Source organism: Entelurus aequoreus, linkage group LG15 (genome assembly GCF_033978785.1).
Source record: "Entelurus aequoreus isolate RoL-2023_Sb linkage group LG15, RoL_Eaeq_v1.1, whole genome shotgun sequence".
NCBI lineage: Eukaryota > Metazoa > Chordata > Actinopteri > Syngnathiformes > Syngnathidae > Entelurus > Entelurus aequoreus.
In genome coordinates, this window is record NC_084745.1 from 11,150,922 (window position 1) to 11,166,149 (window position 15,228).

Here is a 15,228-nt window from a genome sequence, read left to right on the forward strand (position 1 = left end):
TTGATCTTTGCGAGGAGCAACAGCTCGACTGTCAGACGGTGACATGGATAAGTGCACAATTCAACTGGGTGAAAACACACTGATTAGTACGTCTGTGACGGTACGAGTGAGGGCAACAGTTGGAGTTTGAACAGTGTAAATGATGATTTTATTCTAAGTAAAAGTTACTTTTTGGCATTGAAACCCTGTACTCCATCTCTACTGAACAATGGCGGCACATCGCTTTTGTCTTATTCACTTTCTTTGTATCTTTGTACGTCTTGAAGGCCAAGCCTTCCCAAACATTATTTACTTGGACGGAAAAGGCTTTTCGAGTCCCAGTGCCACCCACACTAGTTTAAATGTAACTTAGATATTGGGTTTCACTATGTAAAGCGCTTTGAGTCACTAGAGAAAAGCGCTATGTAAATATAATTCACTTCACTTCACTTCACTTCGAGTTCTAGTCCAAGGGTGTCCAATGTGCGGCCCGGGGGCCATCTGCGGCTCACAGCTAATTGTTTCACGGCTCGCCTCAAATTTTAAAAATAGTTTTACAAAAAACATAAAAAAGTGGAATAAAAGAGCAAACCGGTGAAATATAAAAAGAACAAGTTGCAATGTTGACTCTAATAACTAGGGTTGTCTCAATACCAAACAAAGGATCCTAATTAGTCTGCTGACGTGTGCAGTAACATATTGTGTCATTCCGCATTCTATTTATTTTGTCAAAATGATAAAGGACAAACTGTAAAAAAATAATTATTAATTTACTTGTTCATTTATTATATCTGGTTATTTTCTGTTTCAACATGTTCTACCTACACTTCTGTTAAAATGTAATAAACACTTATTCTTCTGTTGTTTGATACTTTACATTAGTTTTGGATGATACCACAAATGTAGGTATCGATCAAATACCAAGTAGTTACAGGATCATACATTGGACTCATAATTAAAGTTATCATGTGTCCAGGGACGTATTTCCTGAGTTTATGAAAATAATATGAACTTAAAAGAAAAAAGATTTTGTGACAATAAAAAAATATTGATGTACTCATAGTAGTGTCGACTAGATACACTCTTGTACTTGGTATCATTACAGTGGATGTCAGGTGTAGATCCTAAATAGCTAGCCATTGTTTTAAAGCACGTTTTCCTGAGGGCGTTTCAGTGTTACAGGTTCACCTTTATCGTTAGTTTTTAAGCCAAAATGCGTCCATTCTCCCTTCTCTGTCTGCACACTGTGTCTGATTGTAAGTACTCCGTGATTGTGCGCTGCCGAACATGCTCCTCTGCTCGTAAAACCAGCAATGTCACGTGACGACGACGACGCGCCGTCATGCCTGTAAAAAAAATATTTATGGTGAACCGGTACTTTTCAAACAGAGTATAGTACCGTGTTTGATTCATTAGTACCGCGATACTAGTGCTAATAACACAAAGCTGCCATGCAGGTAGTTTTACCTTTAACATTGCTATTGCTCAAAAAATAATAAGGCATCAAAATAAATGTTATGAATTATTGACCTATTGAAGGCTCCAATTACTTAAAATCAAATATTACACATCACTTTTTTGGGAGGAATGTTGCATACCGTAATTTCCGGACTATAAGCCGCACCTGACTATAAGCCGCACCAGCTAAATTCAGGGGAAAATACAGATTGCTCCATATATAAGCCGCACCCGACTATAAGCCGCAGGGTTTTGATGTGTAATTACCGTAGTACATAGGGGTTCCTGCTACCACGGAGGGGATTGTCGGGACAGAGATGACTGTTTGGGAACGCAAAGCGTCCCATTTATTAACAATAAATCTTTCAATCATTCAATCAAACTTTCACATCTTTGACATGGCGAACAGCATTCGTGCAGAGTACAAATAATACAACGGTGCAAAGTAATACAAAGTGCTCGCCTGTATGTTATCAAAATAACCAGCCTACCGGTATATGAAAAGTCAGTCTTTAATCATTGTGTCATCGTCTTCCTCCTGCGTACTAAAACCACTGAAATCCTCTTCGTCGGTGTCGGAGAAGAACAGGCCGCAAATAAGCCGCACCGTTGTATAAGCCGCAGGGACCAGAACGAGGGGAAAAAGTAGCGGCTTATAGTCCGGAAATTACGGTATTTTGTTTGTTTTAAACAACAACAACTAGGTTTTCTATGAAATAAGGGCATAAAACAAAACAAAAAGAAAATGGATGGATATAATGGACGAATAAAAGCGTTGAAAGTAAAAAGAAAAAAATAACATTATGACTTATTTTAGCACTTTTATAAGTGGGGGCCCTTTTGGGTCCCTGATAATTTTAGTGGGATTTTTGTTGTTGGTGTAATGAATTATTGACGTATTCAAGGCCCCAACTACTTTACAGCAAATATTCCACTTTGAAAATTTTTGTGGGGGAAATATTGCATATTTTGTGTTTTTGCCATTTAAAACAGGGTTTTCTACAACAAAAATGGCATACAGTAAAGCAAAACATTTTTTACTTGACGGATGAATCTGAAGTTGAAGATTTCAGCGTTAAAAAAATAAATATATATATATATATATATATTACCTTTTTTTAAAAACATTTTTATGACTGAGACCCTTCCGGGTCCCTGGGACCAAAACTGAGGGAAGCCCTAAAGTAAAAAAAAATAAAAGTTATATATATATATATATATATATATATATATATATATATATATATATATATATATATTTATATATATATATATATATATATATATATATGTATATGTATATATATATATATATATATATATATATATATATATATATATATGTATATGTATATATATATATATATATATATATATATATATATATATATATATATATATATATTTATTTATTTATTTATTTGCTGTATTTATTTATTGTATTGGTTTTGAAAATGAAAAATATAAAAATGGCCACCGTATGCTTTGATTTGTCAGTGTGCGGCCCTCAATGGAAAAAGTTTGGACACCCCTGGTCTACCCTGTCCTTGGCACTATCGCTAGCCGAAGGGTGGGCTGCACTGGAGCCCTGTGCACCCTGTGGGCACTTCTCTCCACCGTTATTTAGGAGGGAAGAGTCCACCTGGATGCTTTCGTGCTAAGGCTGTCCTAAACAATGAGCGGTGACTAGAGTTGTAGATTAAGATTAGATTAGATTAGATCGTATTCTGGGCATGACGTTAAAGTACATCCGGGAGTGGAGGCTCCTCTATGGGGTCTTGCGGCACTAGGAGGTTAACCCCTTTACTACTGTTACCCCAGGTGGCCCTTGGCAAAGGCCTAGTATCTGACTGCCCCCTAGCCAGGGATACAGTGAAGACCTCAACGGCGGAAGACGGTAGATTTAAGAACTACCACAACGGCTGCGATGGCGGAAGAAGGCTGCAGCAGAAAAGGGTCCCCAGTCGTCTTGGACTCCATGCCACTGGACCCTGAACCGATTCTGTCAAGGATCGTGTGGTGACTGTCTGTGCACCAGTCTCCCCACGTTAAACAAAGTCACGCACAGGCATCCTCCATAAAGGGATACACCCCTACCAGGAGGATCGTCATACCCGTTCGAGTGACTGCCGATGATGTAGATTAAACAATTTATTCGACACAAGAGAGTAAGTACAAACAATACCAGCAGCGGGCGAACCAATCTCTAAAACGGTCGCTGTTCACTAATGCTTTTGTCCTCCTCGGTGGAGAACGAAACTGAAAGTTAACTTGTCGCGTGTGCTGCCGAGCATACACATGTTCTTGTCCACCCTCGCTCCCCTGCCAGCTTCTTCCAGAACCTAAATTAGCTATAAAGTGGGTGTATTTGCAAAGATAGAAAACACATTCATTGTGCTTACCTTCTTCAAGCAGAACCATGCCAACGCTAGTAACTTCTAAGGAGGGAAAATATTCCCTAACACGACCAATGTATTCATGCATGAATGCTATCAAATACTGCATATAAGAAACTGTGTGTCCCCAACAGTCCCTTCTGGTGGCTCAGCAGCTGGCCAACGCCGTGGGCGGCGTGATGTCCGGGGCGTCAGCGGGCATGAACCAGCCCATCCTTATCCCTTTCAATGCGGGCGGACACTTGGGCGGGCAGCAGGGTTTGGTCCTATCTCTGCCCGCCACCAACCTCCAGAGCCTGGTGGCTGCTGCTGCTGCAGGGGGCATCATGACGCTGCCCCTTCAGAACCTGCAAGGTAAGACACGCACCGTGTAATGGTCCAGTTAAGATGAGACTTTCACAAATCGCATTTGATTGACATGTGGGGTCTTAAAAAGTCCTACAATTTGAATTTAAGGCCTTAAAATGTTTAAAATCCTCCCATAATCTCATAAAAGGTCATAAATACTAATTTAAAAGGTCTTAAAAATCTATTAACGTTACTTTTATTTAAAACATGCATACATTTAAGTCTTGCTTTTAAATGTTTCCATTTTTGACGACGCTATAACAAAACTGCAATATGGAACCTGTGCTGGGAAAAAAGCTAAGGTGCTTAGTAGGGGTGTGGGAAAAAATCGATTCAAATTCGAATCGCGATTCTCACGTTGTGCGATTCAGAATCGATTCTCTTTTTTTTTTTAAAATCGATTTATTTATTTTATTTGTATTTATTTATTTAAAAATGTTTGTATTTTTATTTTTATTTTTTTAAATTAATAAATCCAACAAAACAATACACAGCAATACCATAAAAATGCTATCCAATTCCAAAACCAAACCCGACCCAGCAACACTCAGAACTGCAATAAACACAGCAATTGAGATGAGACACAAACACGACACAGAACAAACCAAAAGTAGTGAAACAAAAATGAATATTATCAACAACAGTATCAATATTAGTTACAATTTCAACATAGCAGTGATTAAAAATCCCTCATTGACATTATCATTAGACATTTATATATATATATAAAAACAATAGTGTCACAGTGGCTTACACTTGCATCGCATCTCATAAGCTTGACAACACACTCTGTCCAATATTTTCACAAAGATAAAATAAGTCATATTTTTGGTTCATTTAATAGTTAAAACAAATTTACATTATTGCAATCAGTTAATAAGACATTGTCCTTTACTCTGCTTGCATGTCAGCAGACTGGGGAAGATCCTGCTGAAATCCTATGTATTGAATGAATAGAGAATCGTTTTGAATCGGGAAAAAAATCGTTTTTGAATCAAGAATCGTGTTGAATTGAAAAAAAATCGATTTTGAATCGAATCGTGACCCCACGAATCGATACTGAATCGAATCGTGGGACAACCAAAGATTCACAGCCCTAGTGCTTAGAATACTATGCTATAATGCTAACAATAGCATGCTTACAGTTTTAGCATTAGTGGAATACCAAAATATATGAAACTGATGTGTATAACTGCTAAATTAGTTAAAAAAAAATCTAGCATGCTAATGTTAACATGCTAAAATGCTAACTGTAACATTCATTAAGTACCAAAATATATTACTCTGAGGTGTGTACCTACAAAAATGTGTTTAGAATGCTTGCCTGCTAATATTAGCATGCATCAAGCACCAAAATAAGTATTCCCACAAAATTATCTTAAAAAAAGCTAGCGAACTAACGTAACATGCTAACATATTATTCGGCAAGTAGAGTTTTAATACTTTTAAAAATAAATGGGACCACAAACAAAACGTCTTTATTGGCTTTATTTAAACTAAAAGTTTTAATTGCAATCAATTAAATAAAATAGTTAACATACTAGACAACTTGTCTTTTAGTAATAAGGAAGCAAACAAAGGCTCCTAATTTAGCTGCTGACATATTGTGTCATTTAACTAGGGCTGCAACTAACAACTAATTTGATAATCGATAAATATGTTGATTATTACTTCGATTAATCGATTAATAATCGGATAAAAGAGACAAACTACATTTATATCCTTTCCAGTATTTTATTGGAAAAAAACCAGCATACTGGCACCATACTTATTTTGATTATTGTTTCTCAGCTGTTTGTAAATGTTGCAGTTTATAAATAAAGGTTTATAAAATAAAAAATAAAAAAGTAGCCTCTGCGTATGCACATAGCATAGATCCCACGAATCGATGACTAAATTAATCGGCAATTATTTTTATAATCGATTTAATCGATTAGTTGTTGCAGCCCTACATTTAACATTCTACTATTTTGTCACAATTATGAGGGACAAGCAGTAGAAAATCGATTATAATTATTTTTATTCATTTAATGTTAATATCTGCTTACTTTCTGTTTCAACATGTTCTATCTACACTTCTGTTAAAATCTCAAAACTATTTTTTCTGTTATTTGGATACTTTACATATGTTTTGTGTGATACTACAAATGTTGGTATCACTCCAATACCAAGTAGTTACAGGATCATACATTGGTCATATTTAAAGTTCTTCTTTGTCCATGGACATATTTCCTGACTTTATAAACAATAAAAAATGACAAAAGATTTTGAGATTAAAAAAAATATTGATGTAATCATTGTAGTATCGACGAGATATGGTCTTGTACTTGGTATCATTACAGGATGTCAGGTGTAGATCCACCCATGGCGTTTGTTTACATTGAGGAGCGCTAGCTTGCTTTTAGCGGTTAGCTATTGTATCCTCCTAGGGTGTGTAGTAAAGCATGTATAGCTGTTCCTTGCCCTACAGGGATGATACTTGTAAGAAACTTACTTTATTTGTCGCCATGGAGACGATGATTAGTGATTTAGAAGTAGCTAAAACATTGCAGATGAACGTTAGCCGCTAGCTAGCTAGCCATGTTTAAAACACCTCATCCCGAGCGGCGCTTCAGTGTGAAAAGCTTTACTTTTATCGTTTGTTTTTAAGCCAAAATATGTCCATTCTCGCTTTTATGTCTCCACAGATTGTCTGCTTGTAAGTGCACCGTACGTATGCGTTGCCTAACATGCGGCGCTTGCTCGTTTTACCATTAATGTCATGACGTGATGACGGCACGCTGTCATGTCCGGGAAAAAAAAAGTACCAGTATTTTTTAGAAGCAGTATAGTACCGTTTTTTATTCATTAGTACCAAGTTTCAAGTTTATTCACAATACCATAGAACAATTACAATAGTAGTGAATATCATTTAAAGATATTGGTAAGTGAAAGGGTCCCCCAAATAAGCTAGAAGAAGCTTTTGACAGGGGGTCCAGAGGACGGTATATACATGGAATGATGAAAAATGGTAGCAAGCACAACAACAACAACAAAAAACAACAACGCTATAGAAATACTGTCAAAGCGCTTTGAGTACCTTGAAGGTAGAAAAGCGCTATACAAGTATAACCCATTTATCATTTATAATTTATATATGATAAACACAAGATAATAGTACTAAAGCACGCATACACCTACACACTTACATTCATTCGACCATGCAAAACCCAACAGTAGTCTATCCCACATGAGGCATTAGAGATAAGTGGTTAATAGGTAAGTTTTCAGTTTCTTTTTGAAGTTGGAGCATGGATACCGCATTTTGAGGCTCTCATTAAGCCGCTTCCAAATCTTAGGTCCCCTGCATACAACACTTCGATCGGTACAAGCCAGTAGACGATGTTTACCTGATATCAGATCTAAGTTACGAGTGTTGTGGGCATGCTGGGGATGGTTGATAGGAACCAAGCTACAGAGCCTAAGATTCAGCCTGTTAATGACTTGATAGGTTAAACAAGCATTTTGATAAATATTGAACTCTGTCAGTCTTAAGAGATGATAATTATGAAATAGATGTCGAGTGGGGGCATTAAACTTGGACCATGACCGCAGTACTTTATTAGTACCGGTATACCGTACAATCCTATCAAGTAAAAAAATATTTGACGCTGAGGTGTATACCTAAATGTTCTTTTCCTGTTTTCTATTTGGCTCACTGACCAGATTTGCACATTTCATATTCCTTACTGCACAGCTATTTGTAGAAAAAACAAAAAGCCAACTAAATTTCCTAACTATGAATTTTTTCTTTGCTAGTCAAATGTGGTGATTTTTTTAATCCAGCAGATGGCACCATCACGAATCACCAACACAGTATTAGTGCATTATCAATACGGCCGGTGAGTGTGCCATTTACCCATCACTAGGCGGAGTGGCTCAGCGGGTCGAGTGGCCGTCCAGAAACCTAAGGGTTCTCTGTTCGATTCTGGCATTCCTCAATTTAGTCACCCACCTTTCTCCCAGTGCCACCAATGTAAAGTGCTTTGAGACAATTGTGAGCAAGCGCTGTATAAATATAATTCATTCACACTTTATTTATGATTATATAATCCATCTTGCCGATCTTTAGCTTTCTAAAAATACACATACTCTGTCTCCCGCGACAGTTTAGTTGAATATCGCTGGTGCCATATTTGTGCATTGTACATGATTATTATTGCAGCATGATTTACCAGGAAGGAATAGACACAAGTACTCAGAAAATCATTTCATACATCTTGCGTATGCCGTGCAACATTTTTTTCCCTTCCATCTTTTGTCCATCAAAATTGTTACAACTCTCCTGAGCAGAAGAATCCTTCGGGGGGTTTTCCAGCCGACAAGCCGCTCCCCTCAACTTGCCTTAAGGAACAACCGTATTAATTACAGGTCACCGTTTTGCAGAGCGGCGCAAAAGCACTTTATGCCTCTTTCCTGTGCTTCTTGACTTCTTTTTTTTTTATATCTTCTTTCCCCCTCATCCTTCCATCCACCATGCCTTTTTAAACTTTAATGTCCAAATGTTCCCTTTTGATCATACTTGTAAATGGTTTCCATTTTAATGTTTAAAACATTGTCTCTTTTATACCATTAGATTGAGGGATGGATGGACGTCTGTCATGAATCTTGGATGAGTGCGGCGCACTAATGTCGGGAGACGGCAGGCCTCATGTAAAGCAATGTGGTTTTTTTAGGACGGAGATTACAATAATGCCAGTGCAGCACAAAGTGCAAGGGCGCATCCCTCTCATGTGGGGAAGTGGATGCATGCCCTGAGTGTGGAAATGTGGAGGTAGCGGCCTAATGGACACAAACATGCATAAATAACAACAAGGCTGTGGGCAGAGCTTTTAATAAATCCACATCTATCCGTCACGCGTGGATGATAATGGCTCTGACTCACATTTCAACCTGTGCTGCCCCTGTGGGTCTCATGATGGCACGAAGTGATTGACAAACACATTGTCAGGGTGTCAGGACGCCATAACTAACACCTCCCTTGTTTGTTGCCCACTGCCAACCACATCAGCACACGCCGTCGCCATAAAAGGACGTGCAACTGTTTTTTTTTATTAAACGTGCGGACTCACAGACCGCCCGTTCGCACATCCTGTCTGAAGGGGATGCATTGAAGGGACCTCCGCGGAGAGGACGTGACACAAGTCACGAGTGAAGCTAAATGTCTTGACTATGTCCAGGGGCCGGCGGCCACGCGGCGCGCCTCCGCTCTCAGCTGTCTGACTTCATCACAGCTGCGTTGAATGAGGCCTGCTGGCACAGCACCTCTGTCAGACAACTGCGACCCGGCATCATCGTCCGTCCGTCCGGCGCTGCCAGGGCCTGATTAATCGTACATTTAATACAGCCCAGTCGCCGGAAGAGCAAGTGTGCTTTACGGCAGTCACGCTGCTTCCTCATTAGCGTCAGCGCAGACAACCGCCGGGCTCGCTAATCATGTCTAATGAGGCGGCTAATGAGCGACTAATAAGGACAGCAAGGTTTAAAATGATCTGACTCACCAGCAGGCACAAGACATTGATACAACGTTGATTATACATCAATGTCCTTTAAAACTGACTTTGAAACAACGTTGCGAAATAGTTGTATTTGTAAATTAGGACAACGTTGATGTGTAACGTTGGATCCACCTTGTTGGTTGGAAAATAACCAAATTTCAATGGTCAAATCAACGTCACAACTTGACATTGAATAAAAGTTGTCAAAAAGCATGTTTCAACGTTGTATTTGTATTGTAGAATATTGGTTGGGAAATGACCAAAATTCAACGGTCAAATCAACGTCACAACCTGACATTGAAAAAACAACGTCAAAAAGTATGTTGTTTCAAAGTTTTATTTGTATTGTAGAATATTGGTTGGGAAATTACCAAAATTCAATGGTCAAATCAACGTCACAACCTGACATTGAATAAACGTTGTCAAAAAGCATGTTGTTTCAACGTTGTATTTGTGTTGTAGAATATTAGTTGGGAGATTACCAAAATTCAATAGTCAAATCAACGTCACAACCTGACATTGAATAAACGTCGTCAAAAAGCATGTTGTTTCAACGTTGTATTTGTAATGTAGAATATTGGTTGGGAAATGACTTAAATTCAATGGTCAAATCAACATCACAACTTGACATTGAAAAAACGTCGTCAAAATGTATGTTGTTTCAACGTTGTATTTGTATTGTAGAATATTGGTTGGGAAATTACCAAAATTCAACGGTCAAATCAACATCACAACCTGACATTGAATAAACGTTGTCAAAAAGCATGTTGTTTCAACCTTGATTTTGTGTTGTAGAATATTAGTTGGGAAATTACCAAAATTCAACAGTCAAATCAACGTCACAACCTGACATTGAATGAACGACATCAAAAAGCATGTTGTTTCAACGTTTTATTTGTAATGTAGAATATTGGTTGGAAAATGACCAAAATTCAATGGTCAAATCAACGTCACAACCTGACATTGAATAAACGTTGTCAAAAAGCATGTTGTTTCAACGTTGTATTTGTATTGTACAATATTGGTTGGGAAATTACCAAAATTCAATGGTCAAATCAACGTCACAACCTGACATTGAATAAACGTTGTCAAAAAGCATGTTGTTTCAACGTTGTATTTGTGTTGTAGAATATTAGTTGGGAGATGACCAAAATTCAATAGTCAAATCAACGTCACAACCTGACATTGAATAAACGTCGTCAAAAAGCATGTTGTTTCAACGTTGTATTTGTAATGTAGAATATTGGTTGGGAAATGACTTAAATTCAATGGTCAAATCAACATCACAACTTGACATTGAAAAAACGTCGTCAAAATGTATGTTGTTTCAACGTTGTATTTGTATTGTAGAATATTGGTTGGGAAATTACCAAAATTCAACGGTCAAATCAACATCACAACCTGACATTGACTAAACGTTGTCAAAAAGCATGTTGTTTCAACCTTGAATTTGTGTTGTAGAATATTAGTTGGGAAATTACCAAATTTCAACAGTCAAATCAACGTCACAACCTGACATTGAATGAACGACATCAAAAAGTATGTTGTTTCAACGTTTTATTTGTATTGTAGAATATTGGTTGGAAAATGACCAAAATTCAACGGTCAAATCAACATCACTACCTAACATTGAATGAACGACATCAAAAAGTATGTTGTTTCAACGTTTTATTTGTATTGTAGAATATTGTTTGGAAAATGACCAGATTTCAACGGTCAAATCAACATCACTACCTAACATTGAATGAACGACATCAAAAAGCATGTTATTTCAACGTTGTATTTGTATTATAGAATATTGGTTGGGAAATTACCAAAATTCAACAGTCAAATCAGCATCACTACCTAACATTGAATAAACGTCGTCAAAAAGCATGTTATTTCAACGTTGTATTTGTATTGGAGAATATTGGTTGGGAAATTACCAAAATTCAACGGTCAAATCAACGTCACAACCTGACATTAAAAAAACAACGTCAAAAAGTATGTTGTTTCTACGTTGTATTTGTATTGTAGAATATTGGTTGGGAAATTACCAAAATTCAACTGTCAAATCAACGTCACAACCTGACATTGAATGAACGACATCAAAAAGCATGTTGTTTCAACGTTTTATTTGTAATGTAGAATATTGGTTGGAAAATGACCAAAATTCAACGGTCAAATCAACGTCACAACCTGACATTGAATAAACGTTGTCGAAAAGCATGTTGTTTCAACCTTGAATTTGTGTTGTAGAACATTAGTTGCGAAATTACCAAATTTCAACGGTCAAATCAACGTCACAACCTGACATTGAATAAACGTCGTCAAAAAGCATGTTGTTTCAACGTTGTATTTGTAATGTAGAATATTGGTTGGGAAATGACTTAAATTCAATGGTCAAATCAACATCACAACTTGACATTGAAAAAACGTCGTCAAAATGTATGTTGTTTCAACGTTGTATTTGTATTGTAGAATATTGGTTGGGAAATTACCAAAATTCAACGGTCAAATCAACATCACAACCTGACATTGAATAAACGTTGTCAAAAAGCATGTTGTTTCAACCTTGAATTTGTGTTGTAGAATATTAGTTGGGAAATTACCAAAATTCAACAGTCAAATCAACGTCACAACCTGACATTGAATGAACGACATCAAAAAGTATGTTGTTTCAACGTTTTATTTGTAATGTAGAATATTGGTTGGAAAATGACCAAAATTCTACGGTCAAATCAACGTCACAACCTGACATTGAATAAACGTTGTCGAAAAGCATGTTGTTTCAACCTTGAATTTGTGTTGTAGAATATTAGTTGGGAAATTACCAAATTTCAACGGTCCAATCAACGTCACAACCTGACATTGAATAAACGTCGTCAAAAAGCATGTTGTTTCAACGTTGTATTTGTGTTGTAGAATATTGGTTGGGAAATGACCAAAATTCAACGGTCAAATCAACGTCACAACCTGACATTAAAAAAACAACGTCAAAAAGTATGTTGTTTCAACGTTGTATTTGTGTTGTAGAATATTAGTTGGGAAATTACCAAATTTCAACAGTCAAATCAACATCACAACCTGACATTGAATGAACGACATCAAAAAGTATGTTGTTTCAACGTTGTATTTGTGTTGTAGAACAGTGGTCCCCAACCTTTGTGTAACTGCGGACCGGTCAACGCTTGAAAATTTGTCCCACAAACCGGGGGAGGGGGGAGTCCTTTAATGAAAACACTTACAAGTCACAAATGTACTTTGTCGTAACTTTTTAAAATACCGCTTTTATTTTGCGAAAAAACGCAATGGAAACGCGGCTATTTATTAGGACTTTAAAACATGCATGCACCAGAGTTTGACTTATGCACATCTGACACTTACAAAACACCTCGTTGGATGCCGGGGCAACTTTCCTGATTTTATAACAAGCAAATGATGTTTAACGCAACTTGTTAGACAGCTTGCATCAAAGCGTGCGGCGCTCAGTGGGTTGGAGCGGAACAAAGTCTCCCGCGTCGACTCCTCTTCTCCCGCGCCTCACTCCGCTAATGCAAGGAGCTGCTTTACCGCCGCTCTTTCATATTAATAAGCACATGGGTCTTATTTGCTCTCAGCCAGGCGGCGCAGCACATCACAGAGCCGAGTTCTAATAGCGATGTGAGCGCATTGTTCCTCCGTACCACGCGCAGCACTCCCGATAAAGGTCGGCATCCCACTCACCTGCCGTAATGAGACCCGGCCTGGCATCGGTGCCAATCAAAGGCCGCCGTCTGCCGTTTTGATGAAAACACTCAGCGGTGTCGTTCAGAGGTGGCGGCGTGTTGGCACGCTACAAATTAGGGAAATCACTGTGCTCATTACAGCACCAAAGGGCGAGCCCCCCGGGATGTGTCCGCTATACTTACACACGTCAGCCTGCATGTCTGACACATCTTCCTTTTAAGAGGCCAAAGACCTGCCTTACCTTACTACCTCCTCCAAGGAGCATTATTTCATTGTTTTGCATTCTCATCCTCCCATCAAGTACTACAATGTATCCTACCAGGCATCTTGTGGCTCCTTTTTGTCAGCATTTCAACCAGCAGTTGTGTAAAAGCTGCAGAGAATAGATTATTTTAATTGTTTGGTTTCTTACCAATTAAAGTTACCAAGTTACGCACGCAACTCGACATGCTCGAAAAGGAGTAGGAAGAAGCTGAGCTTATTTGCAAAGCATCATGTATCATTATAGTAGTGAAAATCCAGAATATCTGTTAACATCCAGAATATACACCGGACTATGGGAAAAAAAAGTACATACAAAATAAATGTAAATTACGCTATTTTATGATATATCTACTAAATCTGCAAATATGGATTACAACTCTACATTACAAAATAAGTAATAAAATGTAAATTACAACTTTACATTACAAAATAAGTATGCAAATGAAGAAAAAAAAGTACATTACGAAATAGTACTAAATATGTGGCTGTAAATGTCGACTTTACATTGCAAAATAAGTACTAAAATATCAATTCCAACTTTTCATTACGAAATTAGTGCTACATATGCAAATGTGAATTACAACTTTACATTACAAAATAAGTACTAAATATCTCGATGCAAACGCAGACTTTACATCATAAAATTAGTACTACCTATACAAATGTAAACGCCCACTGTAGATAATGGAATACGTACTAAAATGTGAATTACAACTTTATGTTATGAATTTAGTACTAAATATGTGGATGTAATCGCACTGTACATTAAACCAGTGGTTCTCAAATGGGGGTACGCGTACCCCTGGGGGTACTTGAAGGTATGCCAAGGGGTACGTGAGATTTTTTTTAAATGTTCTAAAAATAGCAACAATTCAAAAATCCTTTATAAATATATTTATTGAATAATACTTCAACAAAATAAATGTTTAGAATTAAGTTCATGAATCCAGATGGATCTCTATCCCCAAAGAGGGCACTTTAAGTTGATGATTACTTGTGTAGAAATCTTTATTTATAATTGAATCACTTGTTTATTTTTCAACAAGTTTTTAGTTATTTTTATATCTTTTTTTCCAAATAGTTCAAGAAAGACCACTACAAATGAGCAATATTTTGCACTGTTATACAATTTAATAAATAAAAAACCGATGACATAGTGCTGTATTTTACTTTTTTATCTCTTTTTTTCAACCAAAAATGCTTTGCTCTGATTAGGGGGTACTTGAATTAAAAAAATGTTCACAGGGGGTACATCACTTAAAAAAGGTTGAGAACCACTGCATTAAACAATAAGCACTGAAAATGTAAATGTGGATTACAACTTTACATTAATAAATAGGTACTAAATATGTAGATGTAAATGCCGACTGTACAGTATGAAATATGTATTAAATATGCAAATGAAAATTACAACTTTTTGTTACAAAATAAGTACTAAATATGCAAATGTAAATTACAACTTTACATTACAGAATAAGTACTACATATTCAAATTTGAATGCCAACTAAGTTACCAAGTTACACACGCAACTCAACAT

General features: G+C 37.1%; 1 protein-coding gene across 8 annotated transcripts in view; it reads left to right on the forward strand.

Annotated features, from left to right (window-relative positions):
• pou6f2 (POU class 6 homeobox 2) overlaps positions 1–15,228 on the forward strand; it is a 245,996-nt gene that overhangs the window by 72,244 nt on the left and 158,524 nt on the right. For all 8 annotated transcript variants that reach the window (XM_062020832.1, XM_062020830.1, XM_062020835.1 and 5 more), the window contains one exon: positions 3,968–4,187. In XM_062020832.1, the coding sequence (XP_061876816.1) occupies positions 3,968–4,187 (220 nt within the window). The remainder of the gene's footprint in view (positions 1–3,967; positions 4,188–15,228) is intronic.